The sequence below is a fragment of the Pongo abelii genome, chromosome 2 (genome assembly GCF_028885655.2).
Source record: "Pongo abelii isolate AG06213 chromosome 2, NHGRI_mPonAbe1-v2.0_pri, whole genome shotgun sequence".
Lineage (NCBI taxonomy): Eukaryota > Metazoa > Chordata > Mammalia > Primates > Hominidae > Pongo > Pongo abelii.
Window position 1 is genome coordinate 193,389,077 of NC_085928.1, and position 16,196 is coordinate 193,405,272.

General features: G+C 40.1%; 1 protein-coding gene across 1 annotated transcript in view; it reads right to left on the reverse strand.

The window, feature by feature from the left end:
• MCF2L2 (MCF.2 cell line derived transforming sequence-like 2) overlaps positions 1-16,196 on the reverse strand; it is a 247,088-nt gene that overhangs the window by 208,700 nt on the left and 22,192 nt on the right. Inside the window, exon 2 of the mRNA XM_009239585.4 lies at positions 2,072-2,155. Coding sequence (XP_009237860.4) covers positions 2,072-2,155 — 84 coding nt within the window. The remainder of the gene's footprint in view (positions 1-2,071; positions 2,156-16,196) is intronic.

The following is a 16,196-nucleotide window of genomic DNA, read 5'->3' on the forward strand; positions in this document are numbered from 1 at the left end:
AATCCTCAAAATTACTGGCTGGGTGTGGTGGCTCACGCCTGTAATCCCAGCACTTTAGGAGGCTGAGGCGGGTGGATCACCTGAGGTCAGGAGTTCGAGACCAGACTGGCCAACATGGTGAAACCCCATCTCTACAAAAACACAAAAATTAGCTGGGCATGATGGTGGGTGCCTATAATCCCAGCTACTCAGGAGGCTGAGGCAGGAGAATCACTTGAACCTGGGAGGTGGAGGTTGCAGTGAGGTGAGATCATGCTATTGCACTCCAGCCTGGATGACAGAGCAAGACTCCATCTCAAAAAAAAAAAAAAAAAAAAAAAAAAGAAGTTACAATAACCCCATCATACAGATGAGGAAACTGAGGTTTAGAGAAGTAAGCTGCCCAAGGTGATGCTGCTAGTAAGTACAGAATCCAAATTCATATCTGGAGCTGTCTGATACCAGTTTATGTTTTTTTCTACATTGCCTCTAAGTCATAAGAACAGAAAGAAATGCTTCAATAATACTGAAAGGAGATAAATTTGGATCATAAATGTATTAATTAATCAGTCACTAGGCTGATCCCTGAGATGAGCCATTGTGTAATTATATATGCCAGAATCACGCACTGAGGCCTCAGAGCTTTAGTCTAAGGCTCTAGGAATCTACCCGACCCCAGCCTACCCTGTCGTCCATTCCAGACCTTGAGCTGCATGGTGGTCTCGGGGCCTTCTGTGGTAGGGCCACAGCAACAGTTTCCAGGAACCCAGAGGACAGACCCCATTCTGCCTTTTGTCTTGCGCAAGCCTAGACACAGCGGGAAGCTATGAGACTGTGACTTCCGGAGGCTGGTTAGGTCCTCCCACAGGGGCCAATGGTGCCTCACTAGGCATTTGGGGAGCAGGGAGACCACCGGCCTCACAGAGTAGACCACAGGGACTTGGATATTTTTGTACTGAGCACCTTTCATGTTCCAGTCTCTGATCTAAGCATTGGCAATACAGACAGAAAGAAGAAAAAGGAGGACCCTGTATTTATGGAGCTTTCAGTGACTATGTGAGCAGTGACTCATATGGAGGAAAGACCAGAGAATTCCCCCAGAATGTCCTGGATTGTGTAAGATGTGGCCACCCAGGAGGCGATGCTGGGGTGGGGAGAAGTATCCCAATAATAACTGAGTTTACATCTTCTTCAAATCAGTGGGATGAGGAGCTTGGAGCAGATTAAATGTGATTTGGAGAAAAGAAAGAGATGTGACTTTTTTTTTTTAATACCCCATGTTGTAGAATAAAATTCACGCCAGCTACATATTCTCTCTGTGATGTAACTAAGATGGCTTTGTTGTTTTTTTCAGAACAGATGTAAAAGTTGAAAAGAGTAACTTGCCACTTTATCCCTCCATGTTGTATACTAAGGACATCTAATGTTACCACTTCATTCTCCTAAGTTGGGTCTAACCACAATCTGGGGTTTGGCATGTACTTCTAGTTTTAGTAATTAAAGTCATGTCACCCTTGGCTGAGTAAATAAGAAAGAACACTATTCAAGTCATGATAGCCTTTCAGGGTTGTGTCTAGGCTCAAAAAATGCTAGACTTTTAGTCAGAACAGCCTCTCTTCATTCCCAATCAAATGCTTGATGGAAATCTCCTTAAATGAACTAAGAATAAAAGACAATTCTCCCGGAGAACAAACAACCTCAGCAACACTCAGGAACTCTTAGAACTAAGACCTTTGTAAGGCTGAATCTTGGAAGAACATCCAACAGGAACATTGGAAGAACATCATGGTGGCAGCTGATGTCAGTAGTTGTCTCTTTTTCTTTCCTCAAAATCTTTTCAGCTCTGTTATTTACAACCACAAAGAAATGGGCTCCTTTGGGAAAGATCAGATTGCACTGAACAGCAAAGGGAATAATATATATGAGATCCCATCCTCTTCTAGCAGGATAGGTCTCAGCCTGCTCTAGTCCCGGGTGAAGCCTAAGGGGTGAGTGAGATTTGAGTATAATATTCCTCAAGGTTCAAGAGGCTGGGCCTTCCCATCAAGACCCCCCATCAAAATCTGGAAATGCAAATGAATGTGCCCCTTACCTGAAAGAATGGCAAATTGTCTGTGAAGTTGTTCTATTATCTCCACTGCCATCAAGGGCCTGACTTCCTGCTGCATAATTTCATCTGCACAAATGAAATACAAAGTGGGTTAGTTAAACATGTGCAAATTACAAGAAGAAATTAAAAAGAAACAAAGACAAGTTGTACTATTGGGAAATCTGGGACTTATCAAGAGATGGTTCTGGCACATCATTCCCTTGAGAACTTGATTTCTGAGATCCAGGGCTGTATCTGGACTTGTGTGCTTTGGAGCTTATGCATCTGAGCGTGGAACACATTTCTAGAGCCCCTACCAAGGCTTTGGGAGGGACCAATACAAGGAAAGAACCCTGAAGTTTAAGCTTTGGAATCCTTCAACCTGGGCTGAAGAGAGGAAGGCATTTTCATGTTATCTCTGCCTAAGATATTATCTTCATTCAACTATTTCCCAGGGAATCTTAAAGAATAAACTGGTGGCTGGGTACTGAGGCCGAGACGGAAGGACTACTTGAGGCCAGAAGTTTAAGACCAGCCTGGTCAACAGAGTAAGATCTTGTCTCCACAAAAAATTTAAAAATTAGCCAAGCATGGTGATGTATGCCTGTGGTCCCAGCTACTTGGGAGGCTGAGGCAGGAGAATCTCTTGAGTCTAGGAGTTTGAGGCTGCGGTCACCATCCTCAGTTTGAGGCTGAATGTATGAAAAAGCGTTTTTCATATATTATGTCATTTAATCCTCAGAATTACTGGCTGGGTGTGGTGGCTCACCATCCCCACGCCATCTCATTTTTCAAATGACAACATGGAGACCCAGAGAGATCCTGAACTTGCCTGTGGTTACACAACAAATAACTAGAGCTCGGATCACCTGACGCTAAGAGGGCAAACCTCAGCCATGCATGATAGAGCTCCCAGACCCTTGGCCTTGAGTTGCAAAGGCTCCTGCAACCCTGAAAGGCTGACTAGTGTCATGGGAATCTAAGGTTTGCCCATCCCCCCATCCCCCGACAGAGACCTTTCTCACCAGCCTCCTGTGGCTATCAAATGAACAGGACTAAAATTCATAATTTGTTTTTCTAAGAAGAGCAATGAGCTGCTTTGCTTTTAGTGCAGGTTTTGCTGAGAGTGCTTGGTCTCCAGCCAGGAAGTGATATGGTTATCCTTGAAGTCTTCCTAGCAAAGGAGCCAAATGACCCAACCTGGCCAGCTGCAACAGATCATGAGGCTTTCTCAGACTCATCCTCTGACTCGGCATGGAGATGACTGCAGATACACCCAGACTTCAGTTGCCTGACACTTGCGGGCCTGTTGGAATAGGGCATGCTCTGTTCTGCCCCCAGTAAGGTACACTTATGCTCTATACCAAAAGAGACACAAAGACCGCCCTGGGGCTGGCAGGCCCTGCCTCCCACTCCTGTATAGGTAGGTAGGGGAGGAAGTACAAGAAATCTTTGGTTCTAAAAGAACACCTCCACTGCAATGGGAAAGGACCTGCTTCAGATTCAGACAGCCTTGCATGCAAAGGCCCTTTCTGCCATCTTCTAGATAGGCGATCAGGGCAAGTACACTCTGAGTCTCAGTGTTCTCACCAGTAAAAGGGTTTTTCCTTCTCCCAGGAACAGGTGAACAGAACTGTGACCCACCAAGGCACTGGTGCCTGTTACACATCTGCCCTGGCCTCACAGAGGTCTGTGGAGGCTTCCTGCTTGCTCTTTGCCATTTTTGGCATGCATGGATTAGACAGAAACTTGTCTCTTTTTTTTTTTTTTTTTTTTTTTTGAGATGGAGTTTCACTCTTGTTGCCCAGGCTGGAGTGCAATGGCACGATCTCAGCTCACCACAACCTCCACCTCCCGAGTTCAAGCGATTCTCCTGCCTCAGCCTCCCGAGTAGCTGGGATTACAGGCATGCGCCACCACGCCCGGCTAATTTTGTATTTTTAGTAGAGACAGGGTTTCCCCATGTTGGTCAGGCTGGTCTCCAACTTCCCACCTCAGGTGATCCGCCTGCCTCGGCCTCCCAAAGTGCTGGGATTACAGGTGTGAGCCATCGCGCCTGGCAGAAACTTGTCTCTTTGTTACTCACGTAAGGCAAAGAGAAGTGATAATTCAATTTCAACACGATGTCTATCCTGGGCAAACAAATACACTAGGGAAAAACTTGTCTCTTTTCTATCCTTGATAAGTACACATAAGTGTGACTCTATTTTACCCTGGGCCCACAGTTCCAGAAATACAGACGGGATCAAAGGCCACACACAGCCTCCAGACTCTTAGGCGATGAAATAATAGTCCAGCTTGTCCCACGGGAATTCCACTGCAGGCAGCAAGCAATATCCCTGTGTTGCCCACTTCCCAGGCTGAGAGAGCAGCATGCGCTCTGGGGCCAGGACTTTTGCTAATGATTGGAGCCACCCTCCTTACAACAGAGGGCAGGAAATAGGGCTGATGATATCTCAACACTGTCTGACTGCTGCAACTGATAAAGGATAAAGGGCAGTGAAAGCCTTAGCCTCCCACTCTTGCTCTTCTGAAATTTCTGTCACATTATGATTTAAAAGATTCAAGTATGATCTCAGGGGAAAAAAAAAGAAAAAGAACTAAATAAATAAATACCTAGGTTAAGGGGGAAAAAGTACGGTCTGGCACAGAGAACAGCTGCCCCAAGTTTGGCAGACCCTGTGACATTACTGCTTTGCCAAGAGAATCAAGGGGACAGAAGGAACAGAAGGATCTGCCAGTTGATCAAACTAGATCTCAACAACTGAGTCTGCAACAATGCGTAACAAGCCATGAACCAGGATCTCTGCTCTCAGGCACTGTGTAACAAGACCCTAACTGTTAATAACATGAATAGGGCACCAGCTGTGAGCTGGACACTAACTTTGCATGTCACAGATTAACTGGTTGAATCAGTTGCACAATGACAGAAAAGCAATGTGCCCTAATACTCAAATCAACCTCTTCCAGCCCGCCCCACCCTCCTACCTCCACAACCAGACTAGACTTGACCACTGAGGAAACTCTGGACCAGAGGCTCAGAGACACCAGTTGCTGGGCTGGTACAAAAAGCCAGCCCATGGGGCATAATGCATTTCACTGCTCTGTTATATTGGCCAGGTCAGAAACAACACAAACATATTTCCTTCTTTTACTGGGTCCTGTGCTATAGCGATGCTTAACCTGCCCCATAACAGTGACTTTTATCTTATCCATAACGAATAATGAAGTAAAGGCTTTTGAAAGCAGACAGAATCATTGTTTAGAAGGAAATTTAAAGATTTTAAAAATCAAGAACACTAGAAAATGTCCAACTTCCTAGTCATCAACAAATGAAACTTAAACAGCAACAGAATATCTCACTTCATCCATAAAATAATTGAGATTCTAATACACAATGCTGGGGTTATATTGGAAAATCAGTACTTCTGCATAACCTCAGGGAGTGAAGCAGGTAGCATCCTCTTGGAAAGTAGTTTCTCAATCTTTTACCTGATGATTATTGAGCACTTATGTGGTCGATTCCATACCAGATACTTTATATATGTGACCTCATTTAATCCTCAGAACCACTCTAAGGGTGATATTGAACTAGATTTGAAGTAGCTTGTCCAGGATCATGCAGAGCCAGAACTTGAATCCAGCTCATTCTGACCTCCAAAGCCCAATGTCTTAACCATTACAGTCATTAAAATTTCCATAATATTTTAGGCACTCATCCTATATCTGAAAATGTATCATGAGAACATAATAAAAACTTTATATGTAACGGTGTAGACTGTAATATTTTTACCAGAGTGAAAAAATGGAACCAATCATTATACAAGTATAAAGACCACATCCATCAAAAAAGATTTAAGATACAATGTCAAGGACACAAAAATCCTACAAGTGGTGAAATTATAGGCAGATTTTAAAAAAGAAAGAAAAAACCAAGCGTGTGATATGTTTATGCACATTATGTGTGGGCGTATGAGAAAAGAATATACGAAACAGTTGTGTTAAAGTGATGGAATTATATGTGGTTACCCCTTTAGTTTACATACAGAAAAGTGTGCACTGGTAGCCTTTATTTTTTATGCTATTGGTACTTTATTGAAGTATAATTTACATGCAATACAATGCACAAAGCCTTAAGCATACAGTTTGAGGAATTTTGACAAATATACACTGATGTAACCATCAAACAGATCAAGAAATGGAATATTCGGTGGGGTGCAGTGGCTCACGCCTGTAATCCCAACACTTTGGGAGGCCGAGGTGGGAGGATCACCTGAGGTCAGGAGTTTGAGACCAGCCTGGCCAACACAGTAGAACCCTGTCTCCAATAAAAATACAAAAATTAGCCAGCGTCGTGGCACGTGCGTGTAATTCCAGCTACTCAGAAGGCTGAGGCAGGAGAATCGCTTGAACCTGGGAGGCGGAGGTTGCAGTGAGCTGTGATCATGCCACTACACTCCAGCATGGGCAACAGAGCAAGATGTCGTCTCAAAAAAAAAAAAAAAAAAGAAATGGAATATTTCCCTCCCACCACCTCCAGAGAGTTCCTTGTGACACCCCCTGCCCAGACCCTCACTTTGGAGGGCTCAGTATCTCACACCCTACCCCCATGAACATATGTATTAAAGAACACTTGGCTGCCCTGGGTACTCGGCTGCCCTGGGCACTCATGGTCCAGTGCTCAATGCTGGCAGGTGCACATAGCCCTGGAAATCTACTCTTTTAATGCTGCTCAGACCCAGGGAAATACTCCACAGCTCTTGGTCTATGTCCTCAAAAGAAAATGCGACTGCATCCAAATGCTAGGGTGGTTTGTGGGTTGCGCCACTGCTGTCATCAGGGACACACACTGCTTCAGAGTGCAGGGAGGATTTGAACTGCGGAAGTGCTTAGATAAGAGAAAAAACAAATGAATTAACTTGAGAAATCCTTCCTCTCACATAGCATGATGCTGTAGATTCTTTGGTAATGACATAGCCAGTCCAATAGAACCAAGCATCAATGCTCTTACTTTTCTTTTGGTAATTCATGAAGCAAATATACTCAAAGTTTGAACTTGTTAAACACAATTACATTTTACTTAGATCACATTGACTTTAGATCACTGTTCTCAGCAGTTCAAAGTGAAAATCTCAGCTATACCAACACTGATTTTGCTGACATGAAGGCAAGAAAAAATGTATTTTATGGAATAAGTAATGACTTATGGATTCTGTATATATTTATTATTAATTCACATATCACTGGCCCATAAACAGTAAAGTCTGTTGGCTGGAAATGGTGTGTGGACAAAACAACAATAATAATTATTATTATTGTATATTCAGTATACATGCAATAATATGGTATAGTATGATGAGATGAGAAAGGAGGTTAGACAGAGAAACAGAGGAAGACAGAAACATGGAGAAAACCATGTGAAGATGGAGACAGATATCAGAACGATGCAACCACAAGCCAAGAAATAGCTAGAGCCCCCAGAAGCCAGAAGAGACAAGAAACTGAATCATCCCCAGAGCCTCCAGAGAGTGGCCCTATCAGCACCTTGATGGTGGACTTGTGGCCTCTAGGACTGTGAGAAAAATTAATTTCTATTGTTGTAAGCCATCAAGTTTTGTGGTCATTTGTTACAGCAGACACAGGAAACTAATATAATAGGCATAGACTGAAAACAGACAATTCATAGAAGAAATATAGCCAATAAATTTATATCGAAACATGTTTAACCACAAGTCTGAGTCTGTTCTTGCTGCTATAACAAAATACCTTCGACTGGGTAATTTACAAATGTAGAAATTTATTTCTCACAGTTCTGGAGACTGGGAAGTCTAAGGCCAAGGCACCAGCAGGTTCAGTGTCTGGCAAGGACTTCCTCTCTGCTTCCAGGATAGTGCATTCTTGCCGCATCCTCACATGGTGGAAGGGTGAAAGGGGTGTACGCTGAGTCCTCACATGGCAGGAGAGATGGAAGAGGGAGGCAGATGTCCGAAGCTTCTTTTATAAGGGCACTAATTCCATTCACAAAGGTGGATTCCTCATGGCCTGTCTACCTCCCAGAGGCCCCACTTTCTAATACCATCACCTCGGGAATTGGGTTTCAACGTATGAATTTTGGAGGGACACATACATTCAAACCATGGATAAAGAAATCTAAATTAAAACAAAATGAGATCTTTTCTGCCTGATGGATTAGTGATTATCTCAACAATGAATAAGATTGGGTTGGTAAGAGTGTAGGCAGATTATCTATGAGTGAAAGTATAAATAGGTACAATATTTCCATTAATTAATTTGAAAATATCTGTCAAAATATTAAATATGCAGCATTTTAGCCAAGAAATTCCATGTCTAGGGATTTCTAAGGTAATATTAACACAAGTACAAAATAAACGGGTTCGAAGATGTTTATTATAGCTTGTTCTTTTGTTGCAAATGACCATTAATAGAGGACTGGTTAAATAAATGATGATAAAGCCATATAATAGAATACTATGGAGGCATTAAATAAAATCAGATATATCTATGCTACTGACAGGAAAGGAGGTTTAAAATACAGTAAGTTTCTTAAAAAGAAAGTGAGATACAGAACAGAATGTTGTTTATGTTTATATATATGTATGTGTAGAGGTACTGCTTAAGTTCAGTTGCAATGAGCCATTGAAGCAGAGATGGCTACCTGCCCATCAAAATGTCACAGATCTTCTTCCATACAGTACCTTTACCCCTGAAAGGCAGTTGCCTAGCCAGGGACTCAATCTCCCACCCACCCCCTTACCTTCAGTTATTGTCATGTGACTGTAAATGTCAATGGGAGGTAAGCAAAAATGATGTCTGACTTCTAAGCTGGGGTATTGAAAAAACAAGTTTGCTTTCGCCACTCTCTCTTCCCTCTCCCAGGCTGCAAGGTGACAACTCCAAGTATTGCAAACGGCAGACCCACAAGATAGAGGCAGCCAGGGTCCCTAAAACACTGAGAGAAAACAGCTCTCTGAGGACAGTGTATTGGAATCTATTAATCCATTGAAATTTGGGTGTTTGTTACAGCAGCTGGTGCTACTCTAACTTAGAGGAATTCATTTTATAATATACTTATAATCATATATATTATAAATATAATATGCTTTTTTCTTTAAAAAAAGAAAAAAGGGAGGAGGGACAGTCAGTGGAAAAGCAAACCTCCAATTGCTAACTCTCCTGACTCCCCAACAATTACATAAACTATGGGTCTTTATTAACGCATATTCCAATCAGCGTGTTATCTCTAGTTTAATTCCCCTAATCCCAAGGAATCAGTGTTGCTTTAGTCTGAAAAGTCAGCTGACAGTATCTCATGAATATAATGCTGCAGTAATGTCAGAAAGGTCTTTTAGATACTCACAAAACTTACATTAACATACTCAACTTTCATTGTTGTCTTGAGTCACAGAATAAAATGACTGACAGCTAAAGAATATAGGTGAACGTTTCATAATCTTCTTTAGTAGGGAAAAAAAGAAGGCATATATAATACTGTGAGCTTAGGATTTGGAAATCTTAACTCTTCTTTCAAATTATTTCCTCTCCTCACTACTAACAGAGTTAGAAAGCTCTTGTAATAATTTAATTTTAATAAAATTAGGGCAATCATATACACTTCAATTCAAGCCTTGTAAGGATTTGTGTGCATGCACAGGTGAGCACACATGTTTAAATATGGAAAGCAAAATCTATTTAACAGGTTGTCCTTCTCTAAGTAGCAAATATATAATAGCCACTGCCTTTGAGAATATAATTTATGCATTATATACTATATAAGTATATGGTGTATAACTATGAATCACGTCTCAATCAGAAAGTATACCGCAACAATGATTATTTTTAAAGTACACTTCATTTAATAACTTCTCACTGTTGAAGACACAGCTTCCGAGTATAAAGAGTAATGAGAGAGCCGAAGACATCTGCTTTAATCACCTTTTCTAGCCTGTGATCCAAAGGGAATAAATGTATTATAAACATTTCCAAGGCAAAAAAAAAAAAAAAAAAAAAAGGTGGGAGCATACCAATAAGTGCATTTCTAAAAGAAGCAGTCTTAGAAACAAGTAGCTGCTTCAGCTTTGAGAACATCTGTCCTGCTGGCTTCCAAGTACACGGAAAGCACACTTAGAAATGATGTTTCTTCTCACCAGCCCATCGAAGGGAAGCGCTTTTCTTTTTCTGCTCTGAGACCATCAGTCTGTTACCAGTTCATGCATCTAACATGAAGCCTCTCAGACTTGACATTTTTCTTCAGGAATATGAATTTCATAATCTGGATTCTTATTTTCATTTTAATAGAAGAAATATAGAAATATTGAAATGGTAAAGGTTCAGATCCTGAGACGGGATGTAGAGCGTCTCCTGAACTCCTCCTGAAGATCAGCTGCAAGTACAATCTGATTCTCAAATGAAGGATATTCTTTGCCTGCCATGAAGTGACCAAGATCCTACTTACTGCCACTTGGACAAAAGCAAGATATGATGGTAATTTTTAAAAATAGAAAATACAACCAAACAAAATTGAAGTAAAACTTACTCCTTCAACCAAAATTAACTAGTTATCTCATTGGTATACAATATTCAGTGCACATATATGTATGTGCAGACATATGTAGGCTTTCAAAACAAGCTCATACTTACACATTCCGTATTACAATCTAATTTTTCAGAAAATGTTATCTTTTTATTATGAATCTACCTATGAACATATCAATAAATGACCATCTACAATACTGTAATAGCTAATTAATGCTTTTTTAAAAAAGTCATTTTAAAACTTCTTCACAAAAAACTTGAGACGGTACTGCAAAGTAAGATTTTTTTAAATGTAAAATTTCTTAGTTTTAAATCATTATGCTAAGAATGAGGAGAAATAAAACACATACATAAAACACATGCATCCTTGCTTCCACACTACCTTTTTTTGCCATATATTCTAGCTTGATGCAACTTCCTACTAAACGGTGATAGGCCCTCATCTCTGCCTCTGTTATCCGCACCAAGGTGTAAGGTGAGTATCTAGGATCTTGCTGCTCACACTTCGTGCACCAGACCACGACTGGATTCCAGCAAACGGCGCCACCTCGCTTGCTCTCCATTTCTCTCTAGGCACTGTACTCACACAGAAATGTTCAATCCTTTCTCCTGGTTAATCTCCCTGAAGTTCACTCGAGGTCATTTCATGGCCAGAGTTGATCCTTTTGATTGATGAGTGCTTACAGGATTACAGCCCCAGCAGATTATCAGACGTACTCATTTAGAAACAAAAGGAAAACTGGGGGATGACAGAGAGGGACATCCTAGCCTCAATGAGAATCAGAATTTTTTTTTTTTTAGAAGTATCACATCATCACATCATAAGACACAAGTCAGGCCACTGGATATTTAAAATAAAACAATAGGGATAAACTTTTTAAAGGATGATTTAAAAAAAAAAAACAACAAAAAAAAAAACTTCTTCCAGGCCACAGTTCTACCCTCCTTCTCTTCTAACCTCTCTAGGCTGCCAGTAATAAAATCCAGACGCTTAACGCTGCAGCCAATAAGATTCACTATCTAAGTAGGCACCTTAAATTGACACGGCAAACGGTAAAGGTTCAGATCCTGAGACAGGATGTAGAGCGCCTCCTGAATTACTCCTGAAGATCAGGTGCAAGTATAATCTGATTCTCAAACAAGGATATTCTTTGCCTGTCATGATGTGATCAACAGCCTACTTACTACCACTTGGGGAAAAGTGAGTTCACCTTTCAAACTGCCATGCAGAGAGGATGATATACTCAGAGAGAGGCTGCCTTTTCCTGATGCATTTTATTTTGGTTCCTCATGCTTAATGGTATTTATTAATAATGTGCTTCCATAGTTAAAGAAAGAGCACAATGTGAAATAGCCTATCAGCAAGTAATAAATGTTTTCACACAAGCTTCTCATCTTTATTTGTATCATTCAAGCTAAAATTTCAGAGTAAGCCTTGCCATTGGCCAACAAGAAACTGGAAGACTTTAAAAAAAAAAAAAAAATTTAAAGGTTTTTAACTTTATTTGGGGGGAGGGATAAAAATGTACAAATATGAAACTATACATTTCGATGAGCTTTGACAAAAGAATACATCCATGTAACCCATACCTCTTTCAAGATGCAGAACATTTCCACAACCCCAGAAGATACCTTCAAGTCCCTTCCCAGTCAATCCTGGTTCCCAGGCAACCACCACTGTGACTTTTTTCAATAGAGACTAGTATTACCTGTTCTAAAACATCATATGGTGTAATAATACAGTATTGATTCTTTTGTATCTAGCTTCTTTCTCTCAGGATAATGCATTTGAGATTCATCCACAGTGGATATCAGTAGTTCATTCATTCTTATTGCTGAGTTATATGTCATCGTATGGAGAGCTACCGCTTGTTCATTCTCCTACTGATGGACATTCAGGTTCTTCCCCAATTTGGGCCTTTATAAATGAAGTTGCTATGAACCTTCATGTAAAGGCCTGTGTGTAGACATGTTTACCTTTCTCTCAGACAAATATCTAGAAATGGTATTGATGAGTCAAAGGGTAGGTGTATATTTAACTTATAAGAAACTGTCAAATCTTTCCCCAAAGCAGTTGTACTAGAAAGCACTTTAAGATTAGAGACTACTCTATTGAGTAATTAGAGATAGTTCTTGGTTGTTGTTAAAATTACAGTAAGTTTGTGGGGATGAGGGGAATTAATGAAATGATTATCAAGTTTATTTGAAAGAATATAAAAGGCTAGAAGGGTTAAGAAAATGGTTTTTTGGCCAGGCACAGTGGCTCGCACCTGTAATCCTAGCACATTGAGAGGCCGAAGCAGGAGATCGCTTTAGCCCAGGAGTTCGAGACAAGCCTGGGCAACATAAGAAGACCATGTCTCAAAAAAAAGGTTTTTAAAAAAACAAATGCTAGAAAAAGAGAATTTCTCCTGGCAGATATTTTAAAGTTATTATGTTAGTACTAATAAAATAAAAACAAGGAAACAAGACCCAGAAATAGATTATAAATTCAAAAATAACAATATGTAAAGAGTGAGGCATTGCCAATCAGTGAAGAAATACTTAATAAATGCTACTGAGGAAACTGAGTCTCGCCTCATATCATAGACAAAAATAATATATCAGAAATTTAAAAGTTGTATAAACAAAATAAAACCACTAAAAGATACTTTAAAAAAAAACCCTGATGATTATTTACTTATTCTTTACTTGAGGAAGGATATAAAAGCAACGGAAGAGGCCAGGCACAGTGGCTCATCCCTGTAATCCCAGCACTTTGGGAGGCTGAAGCAGGCGGATTATCTGAGGTCAAGAGTTCGAGACCAGCCTGGCCAACATGGTGCAACCCCGTCTCTACTAAAAATATAAAAATTAGCTGGGTGTGGTGGCGGGCGCCTGTAATCCCAGATACTCAGGATGCTGAGGCAGGAGAACTGCTTGAACCTGGGAGGCAGAGGTTGCAGTGGGCCGAGACTGCACCACTGCACTCCAGCCTGGGTGACAGTGAGACTCCGTCTTAAAATAAATAAAATAAAAGCAATAGAAGAAATTGTAACCAGCCAAAGGGGTCTTGCTGTTCACCACTTGTGGAAAGAAGTCAAAAATAATGACGAGTTGTGATAAGAGAGAGCGAGATTGTATTATCTGTGCTAGCAGGGGAAGAGTAGAAAGCAATCCCACTCTTCAATTCGTGGAGGGAACACAGGAGTTTTTAAACAAAGAGCTTGGAAAGTAGAAGAGGCAAATGGGGCTATGAGATGCCAGGTGGCGTGACTTGCTCCAGTGGCCCTCTTGAATTATTGTCTCATTTGGTGAAGGGGCTGGCACCTTCATGGATCCTGCCAGGTTGTAAATTAGTCTTCAGCTGGGTGTGGGTTCCATCCTCGAAAGAATCTTTTGTTGAGGAAAGAATTCCAGAGGTGCCTGGTCCCTATCAGGATCTGACTCCTGCAGCTTCTAAGGAAATATATGACCAGATAAGACAGCATGGTCTGTGCTTAATAAGCATTAGGTAAATAAATGTTCATAAGGCATGAGAGTATAGTATGGGAAAGGAAAGGGAGTGGAGGTTCACAGCACGTTCCATTGCTGTCTTTTAAGATGAGAGGTAACACACATGCAGTTTGTCTCAAAGTTATGTTTTAAAACCAACAGGGGGAAGAGGAAAAGGGAAAGAAGAAAAAAAATGTTTAAAAAGTGGTTTGAGGCTCAGCTAAGCTGATGGTTACAAAATAACAAAATAAAAGATCTACAGATATGACTACATACAATTTTAAACCTTTGTATGTTAAAAGACATCAAAAACAAAATTATAAACCGCAAACTGGAGAATAAAAAAACCTTCTATAAACTTAAGAAAGGTTTAATAACTTTAACATTTAAAAAATTTATGCACAAATACCTTGGTCCCAAGCCAAATATTAACAGGTCACAGAGCAAAAAGTAAAACAGTTAATAAAAATATTAAAATCATTAGAGTTCACTCATAATTTTTTAAAATTCAATTAAAATGAATACAATAACACATTTATCTATCAAACAAGCAAAAATTCAAATAACAAACAATAAAAATATGCATCACCAGAAGGCTAACATTACAAGTACGGCATCATTCCCTTAACATGCATTGTTTTAAAACAACCCTGTAAGTTCTGTCATTAGCTCATATGTCATACAAAATCACAAGTGCTGATAAAAAAATCAAGTAAAAACAAGAACCCCACATCCTGTTGATGAGTGTAAGTTTCCCGGAAGGCAATCTGACCAAAACATATTTTAAAACTTAACACTTACACTCTCTAATCCAATAACATTTTCTAGAATTCTACTTGTAAAACAACAACATGGGCTGGGCACGGTGGCTCATGCCTGTAATCCCAGCACTTTGGGAGGCCGAGGCAGGTGGATCACGAGGTCACGTGTCTGAGACCAGCCTGGCCAACATGGTGAAACCCTGTCTCTACTGAAAATACAAAAAAATTGGCCGGACATAGTGGTGGGCGCCTGTAATCCCAGCTACTCAGGAGGCTGAGGGAGGAGAATCACTTGAACCTGGGAGGCGGAGATTGCAGCGAGCGGAGATCTCACCACTGCACTCCAGCCCTGGTGACAGTGTGACACTCCATCTCAAAAAAAGAAAAAAAAAAATCTAAAATGTGTGCAAAAATTTCTGACTAAAAATGCTCCTTGCATCTTAAAAATAACATTGGGAAACTGGGAATAACCTATATGAACAACATAATTTATGGTAAAATCATGTAGCAAAAAGTTATAAAGCCATTAAAATATTATCCATGGAGATGTCTTAATAGAATTTATAATATAATTGAATGTACAGTATAGTTTTCATAAGCAGAATATAATCTATATAATTCTATCTGTAATATGTATGATACATATAAAGAAAGCTAGATCATATCATCTTAACTATGTAAAAATGCCAAAGGAACAAAAAGCTAGAGGGATATAGCTCAAAAGGTAACTGTGATTATTATTAGAAAATGGGATTATAGACTTTCTTTCTTGTACTTTTCTGTATTTTCCAAATATTGAACAATCAGCATGTATTATTTTTTCTGTATTATTTGTGTTCGCTAATTCTTCTTAAATTTGTTTTTTTTAACCAATAGTATAAGTCACTCTTTTGGGAATACGGTTCTATGAGTTTTGACAAATGCATGGAGTTGTTTAAGTATCAACACAATCAGGATACAATATAGTTGATTGCCCCTGTGTAGTCAAACCACCCACCCACTCTTAACCCCTGGCAATCACTGCATTCCTATAGTTTTACCTTTTCCCAATATCATAGAAAGATTAGTATGTACCTTTTGAATCTGACATCTTTATCTTAGCATAATACATTTCAGATGTATTCATATTATCATCTGTATCAATAAATCATTTCTTTTTATTATTGAATATTCCACTGGACAGATGTACCACAGTTTATCGATTCTCCAGGTGAGGGACACCTGGGTTGCTTCCAGTTTTGTTTTGTTTTTTTTAGACAGGGTCTCACTCTGTCGCCCAGTTGGAGTGCAGTGGCGTGATCTTGGCTCACTGCAACCTCCACCTCCCAGCTTCAAGCAGT